General features: G+C 43.7%; 1 protein-coding gene across 2 annotated transcripts in view; it reads left to right on the forward strand.

Moving 5' to 3' along the window:
• The window catches only part of CTNND2 (catenin delta 2), an 886,309-nt gene that overhangs the window by 831,851 nt on the left and 31,342 nt on the right, over positions 1-23,116 (forward strand). For both annotated transcript variants that reach the window (XM_087867974.1, XM_087867973.1), the window contains 2 exons: positions 5,837-6,047; positions 11,512-11,596. In XM_087867974.1, coding sequence (XP_087724100.1) covers positions 5,837-6,047; positions 11,512-11,596 — 296 coding nt within the window. The remainder of the gene's footprint in view (positions 1-5,836; positions 6,048-11,511; positions 11,597-23,116) is intronic.

The following is a 23,116-nucleotide window of genomic DNA, read 5'->3' on the forward strand; positions in this document are numbered from 1 at the left end:
CCTTCAGAGACTTGAGACTCTGCCTTGGGGTGTTCCTTCCACCACTCCTGTCTAGCGTCTACTTAACACGAAGACACGAACAGATGGAAAGTGAAAGGATAGTTGTACACCCATGTTCGCACCAGCATTATTCACAATAGTTAAAATGAAGGAGCAACTCAAGTGTCCATCAGCAGGTGAATGGAGAAGCAAAATGGGCTATATGCATACAATGGAATATTCTTCTGCCTTTAAAGGAAAAGAAATTTTGATACACAATATGGATGAAGCTCAAGGACGTTTTATTAAGTGAAATGAATCAGTCACAGAAAGATATATACTGTATGATTCCACTTATATGAGGTCCTTAGAGTAGTCAAAATCATAAAGAGTGAAATGTTGGTTGTTTGGAGGATGGGGAGGATAGGGAGTTATTGTTTAATGGTATAGAGTTGCAGTTTTGCAAGATGAAAACAGTTCTGGAGATGGATGGTGGTAATAGTTGCAAAATACAGATTTACTTAATATCACCAAATTGTGTACTCAAAAGTGGATAAGATGGTACATTTTAGAATATGCATATTCCACCACACTAAAAAAAAAAATTGAAAAAGGAAAGAGTAAATTTAGAGCTTCTCCGCAAAAACTCACAGGCCAGTTGTAGCAGCCCCAGAAACAAAGAAGCCAAAGAGGTGCTAAGGTCTCAGAGACAAAGGGGCCATGATGTTTCTGACCCAGCACTGCTCCCCATTCCAGCCTTTTTAAAAATTATCTTTCCTCTAAAGTTGGCTTGAGAGATTTAAGTTTACAAAGACATTTGAGTCATCCCAAAGACCAGCTATACAGAGGACTCTTATCAGTGATCAAAAGAGGTACATAATCGGAAGGGACTCAAGTGACTTCTCTATTGTCTGCCACCTTACAGAGCACCAGGTGGTTAGACCACAGACCACTACTCAATATCACTGCCACCAATGGAGAAACTAAGTGGGCTCAGAAATAAGTTTAGTTCTGAACTAGAAATAGAAACAGAGTCATAAACAAACAAATAACAGAGAAGTGAAGAAATCAGCAAGAGCAGGGCCCTGTTGCACCATCCTGAAATTTCCACCAGCTCTTGTCTACGTGAGAGCTCTGCTAAGAGTGTCCTTCTGGGGCGGCACAGTTGGTTAGATCTCCTGAGGCCATCTGCACCTTCTTTACACAGAAAACTCCAGCAAGGAGCATTATAAAGAGAAAATAATTGTTATTTGCAATTTTCCAGAGGTTCTGAACTTAGAAAACTGGCTCAATCAGTCTTACATACAAGTATTTAAAGGACACACACACACACACACACGCACACGTGCACCCAGAGGCTAGAGTACAGAGTTACAAGGTTACAGTTAGTCTATCATTGATGGAAACACAGTATGTTCTTCACACAATGACAGTCTCTCCACTGGTCATCGCATACCCGTATTGCATATCAGAAATAAAGTTATTTTCATCAGAGACTAAGTAACTTAGAAGAAAGGACCCAAATATTCATTTCTGTTGGGAACTTGAGCAAAACAGTGATCTGTTGTTGGCAGTGATGCCGGTGGCGGCAGAGTTGTTCTGTTTTGTTTCCATCTGAGTGAGCAGCGTGCTTTTCTTTTTTTTTTTTTTTTTTTTTTTTTTTTTTTTTTTTGACATGTGATTCCATGACACTGGATGGTGGAGAGCACATTTCTTGCAAATGGAGGCAGGCCAAGGTAGTCACTTTCCTTTCACAAATCTAGGTGTCTTTTGAACCTGATGGACAACTTCTTTCCTTGATGGCAGCTTGCTGTACTATTCTCCCATATAAGGTTCACTAATTTTGCATGTTTTTTTTTATGTGGGACTAAATACAATAGAAATCCAACTTGCCCATTATTATTAAATTCTAAAATTCACTTGGTTTTCACCACCCAGCTCATCACCCCAGTTAGAGAGGCCTGAATCCTCTTTCTTCCCTCACGCCCAGCATTTCACTTGTCAGTTTCATCTTCATGGTTCTCCATCGTGGCTGCTATCCTGTCCCTGACCCGCAGCCCCCTCCGTGGTCATGAGTCCTTGTTTTCGTCCTGATATACTACAGTTGCCTGTTAAATGGCACGAATCATTCTATGACTTTCAGTCTGTGCCATACCACTCCCTCATTTTTAAACCAATTAAATCCAGAGAAATGGGGGAGTGGTTCAGTCTGCAGTGGGTGCTGGCACTGCTGGCCTTTCTGTGGGCCTCAGCAGCTCACCCTAAGACAGGAAGCTCCTCTGCTTCCTCCAGACTCAATCCCAAGATGAGGCCTGTCTGCTTAGGATCTCCTCTGCATCCACACAGCATCCCAACACACCACAGGGGCGCTGCAGGGCTCCAGGCACCCTTGATATCCCGGGCCCCATGCACAACTCTAGCATTCCTCCTCTGGGTTCCTGAAAAGATGGCATCCATCTGGGAGTCTGGCCACTCTCCTCCTTAGCCCAAGAAGAACCTTACCTCTATCCATAACTCTCTGAAACCAAACCAAAACGAAACCCGATTTGATCCCCTTCATGGTGTTAGGCTGTGAAAATTGCAGTTTGGCTCACCCCCCTTCAGACTTTTTCTCATCACCCCTGTGGCACAACAAGGGAATTTGTTCCTAAAGAGGTTGAACTCGGAAATCTCAGACCTTAGAGATCCCAAAGCTTGAAAGCAGGAAGGGGGATAGAAAGGAGAGGGTGCCAAGATTCCTCTTATCGGTAACAAGAATGGCTTTTTCATTCTTTCTGTTGTTTAGAAATTTAGGGAACAAAGACAATATGTGACATAGTACAATTATAGGCACAAATCACCCTGGGTTGTAATGCTTACAATTTCAGTAGAAGTTCAGAGACAGCGAGTTTTATTGTCAAGAAAGAGACTATGTGTTTCTCCAACCTTCAGTCTTTCTATTCTGAAACCTTCCTTCTTTTTTTTTTTTTCTTTTGAGAGAGAAAGAGGGCACATGAGTGGGGAGGGGCAGAGGGAGAGGAAGAGAGAGAATCTTAAGCAAACTCCATGCCTAGCACAGAGCCCAGTGTGGAACTGGATCTCATGACCCTGAGATCATGACCTGAGCTGAAATCAAGAGTTGGACGCTCAACCAACTGAGCCACCCAGGCGCCCCTGAAGCATTCCTTCTTGAGGCATCAGAATTCTCTTTGTCAGAATATCAGGTGGATCTTGGGGCTCCCCTGACCTATAGAACAAATCCTGAATGTTCACTTCCTATATCAAGCCTTCCGTGGCAAGCCCAGTGCAACCTAACGTCTCCCTTCCCTGGACTCCGTTATTAGCCTGCCACAGAAGGTTGCTTGCGGCTGTAATTATTCTATGTTCCTGTTTTCTTTTTTTCCCACCCAATTAGCCTCCAAGTTTATGAACACAAGAAAAAAAGAAGCTATTCTTGCTACCCAAATTTCATATGAAGATAAGATTCCATTTCCAGTCTGAGAAAACAGCTTTTCTCAGCAGCAGAATCGAAGGCTAAAATGATTGTATGCCCTTAAAAGAATGAACAGACTTTGTCCGGAGGTCTTCTGCTCTATGGAATAATTTTACTTGATTTGTTTCTCCAGTTGGTGGGTCAAAAATATAAATTAAAATGTATCTTTCCAAATAGGCTAATAAAGAAACTAAATGAAAAATCTCCACTTGTCCAGTAAAATGTCAGTGCGCCCTATTGGAAATATTAGAAATAAAATCATTCCAGTGGGTTTCCTTGACAGGTTGTGGTTGGTTATATATGGTCGTGACTCCTGTCATTTTCCACGCTGTGGAGTCCATGGAAAACAACAGTGTTTGTGCAGCACCCCGGGGCAAGTCGGAGAGGCCGCTCCGGGGAGGGGGGAAGCAGCTGTCCGCACCCCCCTGAATGTGATGGGGACGCCTCGCATTTCATTCATGACTCATGGATTCAGAAACCATGCTGGATGAATTCACACCTTCAAATTTATCTGATATAATTTTTTAAATGGTAGTAACAGCAAAAAGTGGAGAATGCTACAGCCAAATCTTCTCTCTCTTTTCATTTTTGCTTTCAACCTCAGCAATGTCCAAGGTCACAGACCAGTTCTCCATACTCAGTCGAGAGTGTGAATGCCCCGGATGCATAATGATTGAAATAGTTTTCTGTTTCCTTCCTCTATCATTTCCCTTAGGAAGAAAAATTTTAAGACCCCATTCATCCGTCTCACATCTGTGGGACTCACGTTTGCCTAAGTTGGTCTGTGCAAGTTAATGACCTGGTGAGGTCTCAGTGTGCTGAGCTCAGCAAAAGTTAACTCTCAGCCAGAGCTGAGTATGAAATAATGATAAGTAAATACAGCAGGTTGCGCAGAGGGCTGTCCAGGCACAAAGGATCTTCTCAAAACTATATTAAGTATTGTCTTTAGGAAACAAATAGGCTACATTTGGAGGTTTTCAGGCAAACCATTTCAGGCAAACTTCTCAGCTGTCAAGTGAACGAAGACACTTTCCTATTTCAGTCATTTAGACATCAGCATTTTTTTGTCCAAGCTAAAATAAGCCACCTAAACATAGGATAAGAGCAGATACCAAAATTACAAAGGTCTGTGTTTTATTTATTAATGCCTGGAATGAAGATATCACTGCCTTCGCCCATGAGTTTCCTCTCCTTACCCCCGGGCACCACACATCAGAGGATTAAACAGCCAGAGGGTCTGTCCTTTAGAGACATGTATGGAGCCAAAGCATTTCAAATGGCTTTCAGGAGCTAGCTAAACATGTCTGATTGGGGGATGGGAGACAGGGAAGGAGTTTAGCTTTGGACACATGCCAGTTCCATCTGAAAAATTTCAGAACAGCCAACTTTGCTACAGGTACTCATTTACTTAGTTCCAGAAGTAAATTAATGGAACAGAATTGGAAGCTGCAGGTGGGATGAATTAATGTGTTGCAGGGTTATTGGTAATGCCCAAAACGCTTGGTAAACTAAAAGTACTCCATAAAGATGTCATTATAAGTACCTTTATCATTGGGAGTAGCAAGATTAATAATGATGAAGCAAGCCAAGGAAGCAAAGTTGGATTTTATTTTCTTTGGTTTTCACGCAAAGGAGAATGTGTCAAATTAGTAAATGTTATATGGTAGAGCCATGAGATAAATTTCATCAGGGAGACAGGCGGATCACTGGGTTATCCTGGTTCAAAGGACACCTAGCTAGCTACACATTATTTGTAAAGCTTTTCTCCCTTGCTTTAAATGTTTCTCTTTGCTTGATAAGGGCCAGAGCTCAGGAGTTATGTATATGATCATGGTCCCCATATATTTGTGGTTTGACTCTTACTTGTTAAATAGTTCAAGCCCCAACATAGTTCCCACAGAGGTAGTTTTGAAGTTACGTCAGAATTACCATATGTTTTCTTGCCTTCTGTGACCGACGAGCAGGAACTCACTGACAGCTGACACCTACTGAATCCTGTGTCTTCATTAATCCTCGTGGGTTGCATTCTGTCCACACATTTACTCATTTAATCTTTGCAACAGCCTTGTGACATAGGTACCATTTTTGTTCTTGCTTTACAGGTTTTAAACAGCTGAGGCTTACAGGCATGAACTAACTTGCCCAGAAATTCCATCTCACATCCATCTAGCACCAAAAGTCCATGCACTTACTGTGAGGAAAATCTGTTCTGTGTTCTGTGTCCACAGCAACCCAACAGAGAATATTCAGTAATGGGAAATGGACAATATTGCATTCATGTGACCTCCTGTGGCCTCTTTTTCCCCCCGCCCCTACCTTCCTCTCTGCCCTCTTTCTCCATTTTGGCCTCATTTCAACTCTTCCCTTGACTTTTTTTTCCCAAAGGCAAATATGCCATGCGAGACCTCGTCCACAGGCTTCCAGGCGGGAACAACAGCAACAACGCGGCGAGTAAGGCCATGTCAGATGACACGGTGACAGCCGTCTGCTGCACCCTGCATGAAGTGATCACCAAGAACATGGAGAACGCCAAGGCCTTACGGGATGCCGGCGGCATCGAGAAGCTAGTTGGCATCTCCAAAAGCAAAGGAGATAAGTAAGTCGGACAGTGACTTTGTATCACAATAGAATTGGTCCGGGTAGAAGTGGTTCTAAGTGTGCCCAGCATCCACTGGGCATGGGTAACACTACTGAATGCCATTGGAAGGCATTTGTCTCTGATAACCTAGAGAAGGGAAATAGCACATAGTTTCCAGTCTTCCCACCCCACGATGAGAGTTGGTCTTCCTGATAATTTCAGTTTGAATAATGACTTGGTGACTCATGACGTGGTGACTGCTGTGTTACTGGTAAGGTAGACTTGACAATCCGGTGTGCACACACGAGTGTGTTCCTCCAACATAGACTCCACCACCAGCTTAACCTGTGAGTGTGAAGGTATTTTGTGGTTGCCGTTCCTTTGTGGTTGCAGATCCAAGGATTGGTGGCAGGTCCACATCCTTTGCCCTTTGCCCCTTCAGCTGTGCATAGTGAGTCATGCAGGGGGGGTGGGGGGAGCAAACGGAGTGCGGGAGTCAGGCCGATCTCAGTGCTGACCCACCATCCTCCCGTGTGAACTGTACATTTGGAGCAAATTGTTTAATGGAACAAGTCACTATGCCTACACTTTCCAGTCTAAACTGAGGAAGGGGCCATCATAATATCCTAGAAGAAGTGATAATCGTGTCTTAAAGGATGAATAGGAATTTTCCAGGCAGAGGGGATGGTGGTGAGGAAGGACTTTTATACAAGCAGCATGAAGAAAGACAAGGCTTTGTGTCCAAGCAACTGCACCGCCAAGAATGGAAATGCCCACAGTTTGATTTAAGAATCAGTGATATCTTACTGCACGCAACCAAAACATATCTTCAGCAGCCAGGGTGTCATTATATCAGCAAGCTGTCAATGTTACAGAAACATTCGCAAACCTTAATTAAATTTTGCCTCCTGGAAATCCCTCAATGTAGTCAATGAGATTAAGAGGGTAAACCTTTTGTTATCAGAGTTCTACTGCTTCACTTTTCATTCCCCGCCTCCCCCATTTCTTTACCTCTAAATGCTAAATAATTTTTCTTCTATTGTAAAGGCTGTGAGGGAGGTACTTTGAGACTTCTTGGAAATCATCTCATTATTTCATTTGATTCAGGATATTACCATTGTATTAGAAAAGAAGTCTCAGGTTTCTCTGTAAGCACCCTGAGACCTCCCAATAAGTTCAATCAACAATTCAGTATTAGTATTTGAATACTTTTCTATATCAAGTAGAGGCGCCCCATTGGACTCATGTAATAATGGTGCAAGGTAGATGGTTGGCTTGAATTATACCTCATTATATTGGACTTCAGATAAATTGCTCTTTTACATAGAAGACCACATGGTCTTCTTCTTCTTGTCGTTTCAGTAGAACCTTGGAATCCCTAATTGCAATGCGTCCCTGTTTTGAGCATTAAGAGCTTAATGTGTTAATGCTTTTGTAAGCAAACACACACACGCAATGAAACCATCATCCACAAAAATACTCTGACCTATTTGTGCATATTGGTGAGGTGATCAAAGATTGTTTTCTCTGAAGTGTAGGACTAGAGAGTTTGAGGGGTGGTCTGGTGTATATTAATTTCTTCCACCTGTACGAGCATCCCTATTGCAGTAAACATCACTCAATGGGCCTTAAAGAGAAGAGATGCTTTTATCAGTCCTGTGGTCAAAGAAAATTACTTGGTGAAACTAATTTAAAAATCATTTGAGGAAACCATCCGTGAAAGAGTGTATATCCATGTTGCCAATCCAGAAAATGGTCTTATTAGGTCTTGTCCAATCTTGATTATTGTTAATGGGAAGTTGCTTTCACTATGGATGATCTCATAACTGTCCATTGATTTGACTGGAAGTTTCTTTATGGAAGAGTGACATGTTTCATCTCAATGTTCCTTGACCTTTTTTTCCAATGTTAATAGTCAAGATTTACATCAAGTTTAGTAAGAAGTGTTGAATTGGATGGAGTCAGACATCTTCCCAGTTCTCCTGCTTATCTCATCCATTCTCCCATGTGGCTTACCTCTTTTTATTTATTTAGATTTATTTATATATTATTTTAGAGAGAGAGAGAGAGCAGGAGGAAAGGCAGAAGGAGAGGGAGAGACTCCTAAGCAGACTCCACAGCCAGCTCAGAGCCAGACTCAGGTCTCGATCCCACAACCCTGAGATCACAACCTGAGCTGAAATCAAGAGTCAGCACTCAACCAATTGGGCCACCCAAGCACCCCTTACCTCTTTTTTGTATAATAACTAATTTGGGGATCAAACCAGGGTTTTTATAACTGCAGATAGCCTCATCTCCCACCTATACTTCAATTTTGTTACTGCTTCTCAACACCCTTAAAAGGAATCCAGAAGAATTATTCTGAATGTTAACAGTAAACTCACCACTTCACTCAATTCTGTTATGACATGAGACACAGAGATTCCCAAGGCCTCTGGGCATGTTTCAACAAAATAGAAATTCTTTATTGAAAAGAGAAATTATGATTCGTTAATAATTGGAAAAGGGAGGGATAGCAGTTTGCTCTAGTTAATTTATAGTATCCTTGCAAATCTGTCCTCCCTAAAATGTCCTTAAAACATTATTACCAGAAATAAGTTTATTTCAAACCTGATTTTTAAATTCAGATAGCATAAGAAAACACAGGTGGAAAAACATGCCTTTCTGTGATTCTCCATTTTTATGCATTTATATGTTTCATTTCTAAATATGCACAAACTGAAACATGTCATGCTATTAATGAATCAGACTGGTGAGTTGCCAATCACAGTCTCTTTGAACTATACAACCCACTGTAGCTTGCTAATAACCACAGGACTGGGGTTCTGGGGTCCTACAGCTTGGAGTAGCTGTGATGAACACCCACAACCAATTGCACCAACTGACATCCTCAGTCACCCCTAATTTCACAACTTTAGTGAGGATCAGACATTGTGTAATCATTAATGACTACAGGAGTCTTAACACTTACTATTTTCAAGTCTTGGTAACAAATTATTCTTTTCATATCATTTTAAACATCCATTATGGACGTTCTGTCACATCCATTTATTTCAAAAGTACATTTGGGTTTTTTTTTCTAATTTTAAAAATTATATAGGAAATAGTGTGTGGAATGTGTCACTGTATTTTGTCATAAGACAGAAAAGCTGTTAACAGTCTCGACTGTGACTAGTCAGTGAGAAACTGTGTATTGTGGCTTAGGCTATAGTCACTTGTCACATTAGAAACACTCAATTGTCCAAGTCCTTCAATCAATAGTTACAGTTGTACAACTGGAAGTTGCTATGGGACCAGTCTAGTGATGGACTTTTAAAGTCTAAACAAAGCAATGTCTGTTTGACCTTCACGTGTTAAGACATTGTAATATATTGACATTTTAATTGAGAGGTTAAAACCCACTATTACACAGTCACAGTCTTTTTCTATTTTGTAACTAAGCAAGAAGTAGAAAAAAAATTACACTGTTTCCAAGGAATTTTTGCATACTAAGTATGTCTCAACTACCTTACCACACTCCCTGAATATTCATGTATGTTCCTCAAGAGTTGCTTGGCTATTGGCATGGACAAATATCTAGCTAACAATGATAAAATACAGCAAAACATAACATTTAACCTTTGTTCAGCATTGATTACATAAGATTAACATGTACCTGTGACCGCATCCATGAAAAGACTTAAAATTCTGTCTTTAAATCAAAGGAATTTAATGACGTTTAGAGCACGACACTCTTGTAAATTTTGGAATTTATAAGAACTCTACTTTTTTTTCCTTTAAAAATATACACAACTGATGAATTGTTGAACACTACATCTGAAACTAATGATGTACTATATGTTGGCTAATTGAATTTAAATTAAAAAAAAAGAAAACCAAAATAAATAAATAAATATGAAAATACATGATATGACTAGTATTTTCAAACACAGCCAAATTCCTATTCCAGCTCGGTAATAAAAATAGTAAGAATGATTGTTACTGTTACCGGTAAGCACATGGATGAAGGAGCCTTAAACTTACTTGGTCTAAATCACAAACGTGAAGACCCAGGAACGTAGCAGACACGTAATGGACCGTGTATTAATATCCAATAATTCCATGACAACATGCATGTCCTCAGAACAGCCACTGTCTCTGGACCTCGAATCCAACCTCAACTTCATCCCATCTCACCATCTGCTCACATTCTATTTCAAAAGCCATTTTGTTTCAAAGGCATTTTTGGTCTCAATTCAGATTTTCTCTTCTGGGCGTCCTTGGACCACCGCAGCACTGGTCAGCTCCAGGGGTGGACTTCACCTTGGAGTCCTCCTGAATAGTTACATCCTGCCCGACTCCAGGAGTCACCGTACACATAGACCAGGGGTCAGCCATCCATGGCCCAGGGGCCAAATCCCACCTACCTCCTGCGTTTGTAAATAGAGTTGATTGGAACACAGCCACATCCACTCGCTGATGTATTATTTATGACTCTTCTCATGCTACAGTTGCAGAGCTGAGTAGCTGTGATCGAGACCATATGGCCCCCCAAAGTGGAGAATATTTATTATCTGACCCTTTAGAAAAAAAATATGCTAGCCCCTGAGACAGTCCACAGGGTCACTGGCAGCCACTAGAGTTGTGCAGCTGCTTGTAGAACGAGCCATTAGAATAAAGAATCTATGGGTAATAGTCTCCCTCACCACCGGCCAGAATCACTTCCAAGAATTTGATCAAATTAAATCAACACTGATTTATGGACCTCATGTCTGTTTTGAGACACAGATGGGCACTGACTCAAAATTTGAAATATTTAGCTAGCATTGCATAGCGATTTTAAAGCCATGACTCAAGAAAATGCTAAGAACCACAAGTCCGAAGGTTTATGTGATTTTAGTTTCTCACTATGGTCCTGAGGATGGAACTGTAATTGTTCGCAGGTCTTTATCTATTGATGCTGATGCGTTCCTCTGTGTAAGTGTAAGAGCGGATGTGCACACCTCTTGCTCCACTCCCAGTCTCCTGGGCAAATGGAGAGCAGCTCCTGTCATCACGCAGGCACGTGGAGCCAACACTATATACACCCTCCTGCTTCAGTTGAGAGAAGGCATATTTTTTTTCTTCTTACTACACGGGTGTTAACACAACACTGCCATTAAAACTCCCGACTCTGGCCCTTCCTGATGGCAGGTTTTCTCTTCTTTCTGTTCCACTAAATCTGCATTCAGACTCAAGGCTCTGCTCTTCCTTTTGCATTTTGAAAATTCTTTGCCAAGTTGAATGCATTCCTGCTTCCTGCTCTCATGGGTGTGTTGAGGAGGGTTAGTTGGAGACTTGTAGACCATCCCTTGCACGCCCCAGGCTGAGAGGGGAGGAGCTGGAGGCCATGAGAAAGGACGTGTATTCCTGTAAATGCTGTAAATTCCTGACGAGTCGGCGTCCGTCTGAAGCCCAGCTGCCCCACTTCACCACCTTACGTGTCTTGTCTTTTCTTTATCAGACACTCTCCAAAAGTGGTCAAGGCCGCATCTCAGGTCCTAAACAGCATGTGGCAGTACAGAGATCTGAGGAGTCTCTACAAAAAGGTAAGGTTTGCTCTACCTTCTTGCTTCATGGTTCACAGGGGCCCTGAGCCCAAAGACCCAGTATTGGATCATAACAAGGGGCACCATAGCCATGGAAAGGACTTGTCCAACAGTCTGAGTAATTGCAACACAACTAAAGCAAGACAGTCAATGAAGAAGCAGAAGAGAAGGGTCACCAAGTGTCCCCGGACAGACACTAAGATCCATGAATCTTCTGGATTGGACAGACCCATGTTCATAGGGTCTTACCCTAGATTGTCCTATAGAAAAGAAAATAAGCTTGTTTTCCTGAGCGTCCATATTGTACAGTAGACTAAAAATTAATGAACTGAGTAATTTTGCCTAAACAACAACAACAGAAAAGCATAGATAGGTGTTGGCAATAATGGTGGAGAGAAGACAAAAAAATATATATATATATATATATATATATGTGTGTGTGTGTGTGTGTTTGTGTGTGTATATACACACACATACATACATATATGTATATTCAGGAAGCCAAGGTGTATCACAGCCCACGAGCAAGGAGGAGAAGACCCGACAGCCTGCCCTACGTGCCTAGCCCCGACTGTCTCTGAGTCACTGCCCGGGGGGAGAGGGCTGCTATGTCTGATGACGGCTGTGGATCAGGAGGAGAGGCTGGGCATTTGTCCACCACACTCTCAGGAGGCAGGAGGGAGTTTATATCATACATTTCACAGAGCTGTTCAACCCCAAAATGGTTTAAACATAAAATCAGGGGAAAATGTCACATGTAGACACGTCGATTGTATACCTCATTTCCAAGGGATGCCAAATAAACGGTGTATAACTCTCCCTCTCTGGTTAGAAGGGGAGAATTTTTTAACGGTGTATCCCAGAAGTTGTTTTTATTGTGACCGGGCCAGCAAATGTGGGTAGTTCAAGTGATTGATGATCCCACGATAGATTTGAGAGAACAGATAGGCGTGGAGCGAATCACTAGTCCAAAGGGAGCGCACCTTAGGCTTGGGTCTCGGTAGGGATTCAGACAGCCTAAGCAGGACGGTGGGAGGGGGCCTGCGCTTCCTCAGAGCCCCTCCTTGCAGCCCCTGGCCGCCCGTGTGGAGGAGGAGAGGGAGTGGAAGTCACTGCTCCCTTCTTCCCCAGCCTGCCGGTCTCGGGTTGGGCAGGCGGGACCACAGCAAGAGGTTCGCATCACGGAGCCCAAGACCCATCTTGCCAGAGGGAAAATCTATCTTTTTCTAAGCTGATGGGGAAAAGTAAATATTTAATAACTGGTTCTACTAAGTTGTAGTCTGTTTCTAGACTTCCCCCAGGCCTTTCTATTTCCCTTACGCTCTCATTACTTTGCACTTTTTTTACAAACGTTAGCCTATATATTTTTCTTCCAAGACTTTCCTATTTGCTAAGAGCAAGTATGTTTAAGCTGAAACAGAGATGGCAAAATACAGTGTTTGGAGAGTGTTGTAGATGGATTATATTCTTTTCTAAATATTTTGCACGTTGGGATAAGCCCTTCTCTCAAATGTTTTGGGTTACATTTTGTTTTGCTTGAAGTTCACATCCCAGCATCCCTACTTAGTTTCTTCATGGACTCCTCCAGGAGCTGAATGAATTCTCTCCCGGGGCGGGATCCTTCAGCTCAACAGGCAGCTGGACACGAAGAACACGCTATAAATTAGAAGGGAGCTGGTGGTTCTGAGTCAGTGGTTCCAGAAGCTCGATGAAATATTACTGCCTCAAATAAACTTCACTTTCCCTTGGATCCTGAACATTTCTTTGCTGAAATACACCTTCCCCTACTTATGTGCATTGAAGGGAAACTGCTTTTAGAGAGTAGTTGTTGAATGGTAGTATGAGTTTTCCATCTTAGTTTTTTCCTAGGTTGGTAGTAGAGTTCAAAAAGTGTAATTGTCTTTTTATTTTCATGAAGGAAAAGAATGTGTTGACAGGAATTTAATGGAGCTAAAAATCAAGAGCTAAAGATGCTCTCAAATGTGCTTCGTGTGAGGACGTTCAAGGAGGATGGTCTGGAGAAACCGATGCTGGTGTTTTCAGTTGACCCATGGTGATGTTTTTAGTTGACCCATGATTTAAAAAGGTTGAGAAAAACCCGTCCCTAATAATTTCCAAATTATGCAGTTGCGAAATGAAATGAGGACCTTTATGCTCAGTATCATAATAGCAAAGCTCAAAATTCACAAAAGCTTTTCTTTTTGAAAAATCCTTTGGTGAGAAGACCGAATTCATTCATCCTTATGAATTGTTGTTAATCAGTGAGGAAATAGATTTCCTTTCTGTTCTTCCTTGACAATTTACATATCATTGAAAAAATGTCTGATCCGTATCTTTTAATTCTCCATGCTTCAAATCTGTTTATTAAACATCTATTATAGGCTTAAAGAAAGAAAGAAGAGTTTCAGGGAAAACATAAGACACGGGAAGCAGCTAATGTGGGTAAAAATGAAATATGGAATAATTACTGCTAACTTCATTAGTTTCAGAAATATGTGCTACAGATTTACTGGATGAATTAGGGGTAGGAAAATTATAGAGCAAAATCTCGAAGAATTCATGGAGTCTGCATAAATTAGGAGGTAAAGCTTAAGGGCATATGTATAACAGGAAAACAGGAGTAGGGAGAGAGAAATTGAAATGAAAACGGCATATCTATGGGACAGAATTAAAGGTCCATCTGTCACTGGCTAATTTCCTCCCAGGACTCAGGCACAGTGGCCAGAAGCTCATTTCATTAGCTCAGTGACTTTATTTTACTTTGAGAGACACGTTTAATAAATCAGAATATTCTTCCAACTGGGTGTGTTGACCAGTAGAAAATGACATTTGATTCCTGAGACACGGCGAGCCAAAACATATTTGTGTTATCTGAACCTTCAACTTCAGGGAGGCCTGGACTTTTGACTTTTTTCCCCTAAAGGAAAATAAAGAATTCCAGAAGAACGTTATCACATGCATCATGCAACACCCTTTTTTTTTTTTTTAGACCAGTCCCTAAGTTTGGATAACCACAAATAGAACTTTAAAATTTCTTTATGAGCTGCATCAACCCAGAGACTGCTTTCTAAAGGAAAAGAAGATGACCCTTAGGAGCAGACTTGGTATAGGGATGGAAGGGAAGCTGGGGGTCAACAGTTCTTGACTTTTGGGAGCCTCTGTACTTTAAGAAAATGAGGTCACTGGGGCGCCTGGGGGGCACAGCGGTTAAGCGCCTGCCTTCGGCTCAGGGCGTGATCCCGGCGTTATGGGATCGAGCCCCACATCAGGCTCTTCAGCTATGAGCCTGCTTCTTCCTCTCCCGCTCCCCCTGCTTGTGTTCCCTCTCTCGCTGGCTGTCTCTATCTCTGTCAAATAAATAAATAAAATCTTTAAAAAAAAAAAAGAAAAGAAAATGAGGTCACTGACATAATGGGGTGCTTATGTTTGACCATGGTGAGGACTGTTGGGAGAGCTGGTTTTGGAAGAAAGGATACAAAATTCGAGGAGGGGGGACATAGAATTATAAGATTACAGAAATCGTTGTTTACATACCTTGGTAATCTGTACAACGTCTCCCAGAACTAGTTACATTGGTTAGGATACAGGCTATGCTGTTCTAAGAGAAAGAGTCAAAAATGTAGAAGCTCGAACCAAGCAGGTATCTCCGTCCCACTCATGGGACTGTACCGTTGGGCAGGTGGCCTGGGACCAACAGGGGAGCCTCGGAGCCATCTTGTTGCTTTGCCTTGTTGTCCTTGCATTTGTAGGACAAGTTCCCTAGCTCATTTATCTCTCATTCCAACCCACAGGAAGAGAGAGGGCAAGTGAGGCCAAGTGATGTCCTTGTAAGCAAGCGATACAAAAAAGGGCTGAGCTCCTGCTCACATCCCAGGACCAAGAACTCAGTCACGTGGCCTCACCCAGCAGCAAGGCAGGATGGGAAAAGTGGGCAGCCAGGATCCTTGCTAAACTTTATGGCAGGAGGAAGGTGGTTTTTTTACTGAAGGAAGAAAGGCTGTATCAGCTCCAGCAGTCATTGCCTTGTGTTCAAATACCTTTAATAGCAATTGCATTCACCATCTAATGAGGCATATTATTTCATTTCGGGGTGGCTGTGGTTATTCAGAACTTCCTCCTTGCATTAAGTAAAAATCTCTTTATCAGCAACTTCTGCCTTCCAGTGCCATTCTGAAAAGTCTAATTTTTCTCCTCTGTGATAGCCTTCCTGTGTTTGAAGCTAGCCATTCTGTCTCCATGAGGTCATCCCTGCTTGGGCCAGCCATGCTCGATTCTAATGTATCGGCTTTTCCACAACCTTCACCAGACTCTCACATTTTTCTACATGCATGCAAGTTTGTCAGGATCGCTTCTGTAAAGTAGCACCCCAAGATGAGACTATTCCTCCAAGTTTAGTTCAAGCAGAAGAAAGAAAGTCACACTATGCTTCCCTGGTACTGGGCACTCAACAGCTAATAAGGCTTGAGAGCAAGTTAGTGCCTGGGAGGCTCATTCCACTATCTGGTGAAGTACAAAGAGCATAGGACTTAGAATCAATGGCCAGAGATTCAAGGTGCAGAATGACTAGGCAAGCTCCTTGAGATCTCCCTGTCTATCAGGTAGGGGCTGACTTTGGGCGGCTTTGCAGTGACTTCCTGCTGGTGGACAGCTGGTAGACCTTTGGTTCACTGGGTCTCACTGTCAATGCTCACAGATGTGCTGGGGCATCTGGAATGTCCTCAGAGCCCTATGGATTTGGGAGGCTGGGGCCTCCTTGATACCTGCCTTCTGCTTTGTGTTCCAGTCTGTAACTTTCCTCAGCCCTGGTTGGGACCCTTCACATCCTTTCATGGAGATGGCGGGCGTCTCCCCATCGGTCCCATCCCCGTCCCTTGCTTTTCTCAACCATGAAGTAAATGCCATGACACGTGCCCAGTGGGATCGCTGATTGTGCCCAATGGAACAGTCATCATCAAAGAGCATTGTAAACCAGAAAGTCATACACCAATGGGAGTTCCTGCTGTTAATTCTAAAACATCGTTCATGCCATTTGGCTGCCAAATGCTCTCTGCCATCCTGTCCACAGGCAGCTGGATGTTTGGATGCAAGGGTTTCATTTTGTCATCGTCATCACCATCATCATTATTCACTTCCACATTTTCACAGCTCTCTTCCCCCTTGGTTTCTCCACCCTCTCTCCCCCCCAACCCCTAGATACCTTTCCAGTGCCCCTGCTTGCACTCCAGGGATACAAGTAAACCAGATTACATTGGCGTTTATAGGAAGGCCATTAACAACAATGCAAGTTGCCACGGTTTGAGAAGAGAATTGAATGATATTATTCTATTTAGTGCTAATCTGTGTGTGTGCAGGTCAGCTGTGCCGAAGACTAGGAAACATCTAGGACCGCAAGAAGCAGACATGAGTTCAAGCGCTGACTTAGTAAAGGGCATGCCATGTGTCCCTGATGAGAGGCCCTGCTATGATCCTGTATGTGTCTAGTCTGAAAATGATGTAGTAAAATCACCTCACTCGCAGAAATAGTCTTCTGGCGACTCCTGTGACATCACTGTCCCCTGAGTCACCTCAAGTTGTTCGATTGCTGCTTCTCCATCCTTCTTGGGCTCATCTTCCTGTTCATTCTCATGTTGATGTGCCCCAGGTTCTGTATCTAGATCTATCTTATCTCACACACGACCTCTTCCCTTGGCTTCAATTACCACCCACATCTACCACTCTCCCCAGTTTGTTTCTCTATATATCTGGTACCTGCCAGATAACCTGCTCACATTCCCACAGCACCTCAAACCAAACCAGATCTCAAACTGGCCTGCTTTGCTGGGTTCAACTCCTCTTCCTGCAACCTCCCTCACCTAAACCCATACCCAGGAAACATCGCTGGCTCTCACCTCTCTTTCACGTGGCTGCATCCAAGCCCCCAGAAAGCCCCACACGTCTGCCTCCGTCCACTTCTCTCTATGATCATGGCCAGAAGCTGACTTCTTTCCTCTGGATCATTGCCACAGACCCCTAACTGGGCTCCCCACCTTTGAGATACCTCCTCCCCAGGCCATTCTCCAAATGGCAGCCAGGGGGAACTTTCTGAAAAGCAAATTTGACTAAATGACTCTTTGGGACCATACCTTCCTGTGGCTCCCTTTGCCTCAGGACAGTCTGGAGATCTCAGCACAGCCCATGAGACCTTCCAGGAGCGGCTCATCCCCAGCCTTCTGCCCGCATTTAGCCACCAGCTGTACTGAACTTCTGTGTCCCTGGTTCAATTTCCCTCCCTCTCCCCCCACCCTCCAAGGCCTCTCCATGGTCTGTGCCCTACCACTACCCCACCCAGCACCGTACTTGCCCACCTAATCTTCTTCATTTTTCCTAAGTTTTCATATCGCCTCCCCTGAAAATCATCTTCCTGTCCTCTTCCTCAGGGCTGCATTAAGGTCATTCCTTAGCAATCTAAAACAATTGGAGGGTAGATTCGTTCGAATGAAAAAAAAGTTTTAATTCAAACTTGTAAAGAATGATTTTTAAGCATTATGAATGGTTTGAGCTTACAGCTAAAAATGTCTCAGCAAAAGGTGCTATAATATTTAATATCTAGATAAGATTTATTTGTACTTTACTAGAAAACAATTTTTTCCTTGGTTCAAATATTAGTTGTGGAGGATTTGAATTATGAACTTCTCTTACAGGTCATTTCTTAATAGAAATTGCAATGAAACTTGCCTCCAACTCTAGTACAATTAAAATATCAGCTCCTAATGAGCAAAATTCTGAATTCCACGCAAAATGAGCAAACACTGCCTAAAAGGGACTGCTTTACTATGTGCTAGAAAATAGGAGTAAAGAAAACGAAAGAAATCATATCTATCCCTCTGGCAAAAATTTAAGTAGATGGCTTAACTTTTTTAAAACTTGAAGTTCGTCGTTTACTTGAACTATTTTGATTACTCCATTCTCCAACCTTCCCGTTCCCCTCTTGGCTGCCAGTGTCTGAAGGTTTTGAATGTAACACACAGCTTAATGACATGGAAAATTGGAATTTATCTCATTCCTAGCCAGTAGAGATCATTGTGTTATTGGTCTTCATGAGGCGTTAGGTCCAAGACCAATTTGGTGGATCTTCCAGAACACAAAATTCAGTAACAGGGTTTGGCTTTAAAACGTATGTGGCCCGTCTTGCTATCAAGGGTTATTTACGTAGCCATCACTTAAAACATTAGCTTGTTGACCACCGGGACCCAAATTTGAACGAGATTCAGCACATTGTTTTTAGGCTTTGGATCCAAATCTTCCTTCAATTATAGTCAAAGAGTCCTGTATTAATATCTAATCATCAAAAATGCAATGAGATCTTCACGTTTGCGCTTATGTTGGGGCAAAATTACCTCTTCATAAGAAATTCCAGCTAGCCAGCCTGAATGTTTCACTGGCTGGCGATGAATTCCCACCTTGGTTGTGGTTGGCCCCTCAGTCAGGTTGCCAGCCAGGTGGTTCCCTGCCACCTGCCATGACATCTGTCTCGTGTGGGACTCGTTCCTAGACCCCCAACTCAGCACAGCCTTTGTTATTCTCCGGTGTCTGTCTGCACCTCCGGGCCCACGTGCTGGATTCTGCATCTCAGTGGGGCTCAGCTGGGCAGGCTGCCCCGTAAAGGCTGTCCCACGGGGTTCTGAGAAAAGCATCAGTAGCAACCTGGAGTCATCCCAGGCCATCCTGTGTGATGCCCGGGGACCCTCCTCAGGGTCATTACTCAGTGAGACATCATGGATCTCCAGGTGCAGTGGCCCTGTTCTGTCCTCTGAGGCACAGACGTGTCCTGAGATGAAGAAGAGGTAGCAGGAAGGTTCAGGGCTCCGCAGCGAAAATGCCTCTGAGTACTGGCTACTGAAAGTAGGGGATCAGGAAGGAGGGGACTTAACGTCTGTCCTTCCATTCCCTTGCTTCTGCCTGGACTTCTTGCTGAGAAAACATGCTAGGCTCTTAAAATAGACCCTGTAAAGTTACCCTGGAAAGGGATAGGACAGTCCCTATTGGCAAGAAGGGGGTCACAACTTGTCCAGTCAAAGCAAAGCCAGATTAAATGTCAGAATCAAACTCTTGCTGATAATCATCTGGGTCTTCTCCACTAGTATTCATTACCTGGTGTTTTTACAGCTGTGCTGCTATAGCGGCCCCCATCCGAAACATCAGTATCTTTCACAGTAAGCTGGTGTCTCAAAGAATGCCAGGCTGCTTGGGCTTGAGACCGAGTAAGGTTATGTTTCTCTGGATAGAGATTTATTGTATTCATTCTTGCCATTTGGATGAAAGAAACAAAACATAAAACTAATCTTTAAACGCCCTTCCTTTTATTGTCGGAAAGATAGACTCAGGTTGCGCGCACCATTCAGCCAGTGACTAATGAGCTTGGGTAGGAGTGGAGTCCTGCCCTTCACGGCCTGTCTCACGCAGGGCTCCCTTCTCTTACTGCTGCTATATTCGTTTCATTGGCTCTTGCCACCACTGCACTCACAAAACAAGAAATCAATAAGTAATTATGGATAGGTGAGGGATGCCTGCAGGTTTCCTCCAATGTCCAAACCATAGAGGATGAGAAAGAGTGGACACGACCCTTGTGTTGTTTTTCACTGCTTTCGGAGGCCACTACGCACAGAGGAGCCCGCAGTCTTGATGCCCACAAACGGAGGTCAGAGGCTCATGCTTAACATCCTTCCATCACCCTCATCTGCTGGAGATTTAAAAATTAGTACTGAGTCCCAGTGAGAACTGGACAGGTGTTTTGAAAGATGGTCAAGAAAAAAACACAACGTGGTCAAAATTCAAAATTTTGATCTTTAAGCTTTGTGGTAAAAAAGGGCTTTTGCATGTTGCCGTTTTGAGAATTAATAGATTTTTGCTTTGTGAGTGTCTAAGATGGTGATGGAGAAGCAGTAAATCCTCTATAGACATAAATTAAACCACTGAATGTAGAGCTGTCATTTTATCAAGGAAATTGCTTGCCAGGAATTTATTAATCTTTCTCCTGTGCCCAAAAATTCTTCACCAAGAGATGACTGGAAGGACATAAGGACTTTCAGCCAGATTCTAAAACAACCCAAGTCCGGTGTCCTCAAGACTTATCATGGTAACTTCTCGGGTTCTTTCTTTTCTAAATCACTTGATGTCAAGTTGGGGTAAAAAACAAAAAGGCGGAGGTTAAACTCAGCCATGGTACTGTCTCCTCCATAAATCTGGGCGTTTACTTGTTGACGTTTGTATCGACTTGTTTCTCCATGAGGTCCCCTGACCTCTCTGAGACACTTCTCAGACACTCATCATATGATATCTGTCCAAAAACAAAGGCACAAATGGGAACAGAAGCAAAAATCAATTGTGCAAAAGTGGAAATCGATGCACATGGCAGTTGCTAAACAAGAGGTGACTAAGTTATAGCCGTTCCTGGGATGGATCTCCACGTCGGGCAGTCCTGCAGGGCAGCACCCAAACTCAACACTTCCTCCGTGCCTCCGCTCTTCCACAAAGCTTTACCCTCAACGTTGTAAATCAAAGCCTACGAAAATACCCCAGAGACAAAAGGCAGGGCGAGAGGATTGACTCAGGAACTAGGAACCTCACAAAGTTTAAGGTAAGTCTACAGGCATTCTTGTGTCAGACATTAAGCAATTAGCTGAAACGTGTCCCCCCTTTCTCAGCGGATGGCAGTAGTTGGGATAACGTTATATCTGTGCAAGCCTGCATTGCTTGAGCAGGAAGAGTGTGGTCCGTTTCTTCCCCCCTCCCAATCTCCCCCTCACCTAAGCTGTTCCTTGCCAAGTCCTGACCCTACCCAACTGCCAGGCTCTGGCAGGGAAGAAGAGAGGAGAGCAGAGTCGAGCCTGCCCAGTGTAGTTGTAGCCTGATGTTGGTCCACTCTGCTTCCAGGAGATGCTCATGTTCTAGTTCCTTCTCTCATGGGAGCAGTGGTGTGGTTTGCTCAGAAGTACCACCTCCCAACTGAGGACGCCTGGGCTGGTCCTGGCCTCCTGCAGCTAACTGTCCCAATTTCTCATAGCCGCAGACTTCCGCTGCTCCGCTGCACATAAGCCGGGGTGGACGCAGATCGGGTGCCCCTGTGCCATAGGTAGTTTGGAAAGCCTGGTTGAAGAAGAAAAGTACACTTTGTGAATATATAGTTCTTCACAGGCCTCAGAAGGGGTCCAGGCAGTGGATAGGTCTGAAACCTAAGGCGTTTGAGCTCCATAGTCGGTCCGCCCCTGCCACGGAGTGTGTGTGTCCCCCTGCCAGTGGCACTGAAGACACCAGTCCCTGCAACCCCCACCCTCCAGGGAGTCCGTTGTCATGCTGAATAGGTAGTTCACTCCCCATTGTTCGGGAGAGGGAAGATGGGGAATACCAGTGTATCGACTACCTCCAAGGAAGCTGTCCCCTCTAGCAAGCCCTTCCACCCTCTAGTGAATTCTCAGCCCGATCTTGTGGAATCTAGAGATGAGACATGTGCTAATCCCACAGACTTTGTTTTGTCTCTTGTCTCGTGTAAGAGTGTCACAGTCCTTGTCCGACGTCACACCTCCCAGATCAGGGATTCTAGCTCCTTCTATCAGTATTCACCGTCTCTGTGCATTCTCCGGCGTTGGCAGGCACTCTGTCCACGTTCCAAGTGGCTGGAAAGGAAAAGAGCAGAGGAGGGCAGAGCTGAAATACTCTCAGGTCTTCATCATGTGGCCAGATCTCCCTGCAGGGGAGCTGAGAATGAGCCTAACTGAAAAAACAGAGTTTTTATTGCAAAGTGGAAAAAATGAAAGAAAGGACCACCGAGATGCTTACGCCTACCACGTTCACGTGATGTGGGCACCAAACCAATGGTCCTCTTGGTATCGGTTTTTATAAAAGCCACGCTCTTGAGAGATCCCCCAGGGCTTTCAGTTAATTGAAAATGCACCTACAGTAACTTCCAGTTGGCTTCAATTATGAAAACCGTCCCAAGTCTGCGAGTGTCCTTAGTCCGTGCAGAGAGACCAGTTCCATGGGGAGTGAGGAAGAACTGCAGGGCTTCAGATTCTTTTTGTCACTTGAGCAGCAGAGGGTACATTAGCGGCTCCCAAGGGAAGAAGTGAGGAGGTCGCAGGATGGGGGCGCACCTCGGATGTGTCCTGTGCTTGCTGCTTGATCTGCTGTAGTACAGAGCCCCTGACGGGCTGTCCGCAGTCCCCTGTGATGAGACTAAAACCCGCAGCATCGGAAATATAACGTACACATCAGTTGTTTCTTCCTCTGTGACAGTCTGTACTCAGATACCCCCATCGTCTCTCCCTCCTTGTATAATAGCATGCGATTCCACTTGGAGACATCTTTTTTTTAAATTTTATTTAAATTCAGTTAATTAACATATAGTGTATGATTAGTTCCAGAGGTAGAGTTGAGTGATTCATCCGTGGCGTACATCACCCAGTGCTCGTTACATCACGTGCCCTCCTTAACGCCCATCACCCAACTACCCCATCCCCCCCCAGCAACCCTCCGCAACGACAT

Source organism: Ursus americanus, chromosome 15 (genome assembly GCF_024610735.1).
Source record: "Ursus americanus isolate L20-20 chromosome 15, mUrsAme1.1.p, whole genome shotgun sequence".
In the NCBI taxonomy this organism is placed as follows: domain Eukaryota; kingdom Metazoa; phylum Chordata; class Mammalia; order Carnivora; family Ursidae; genus Ursus; species Ursus americanus.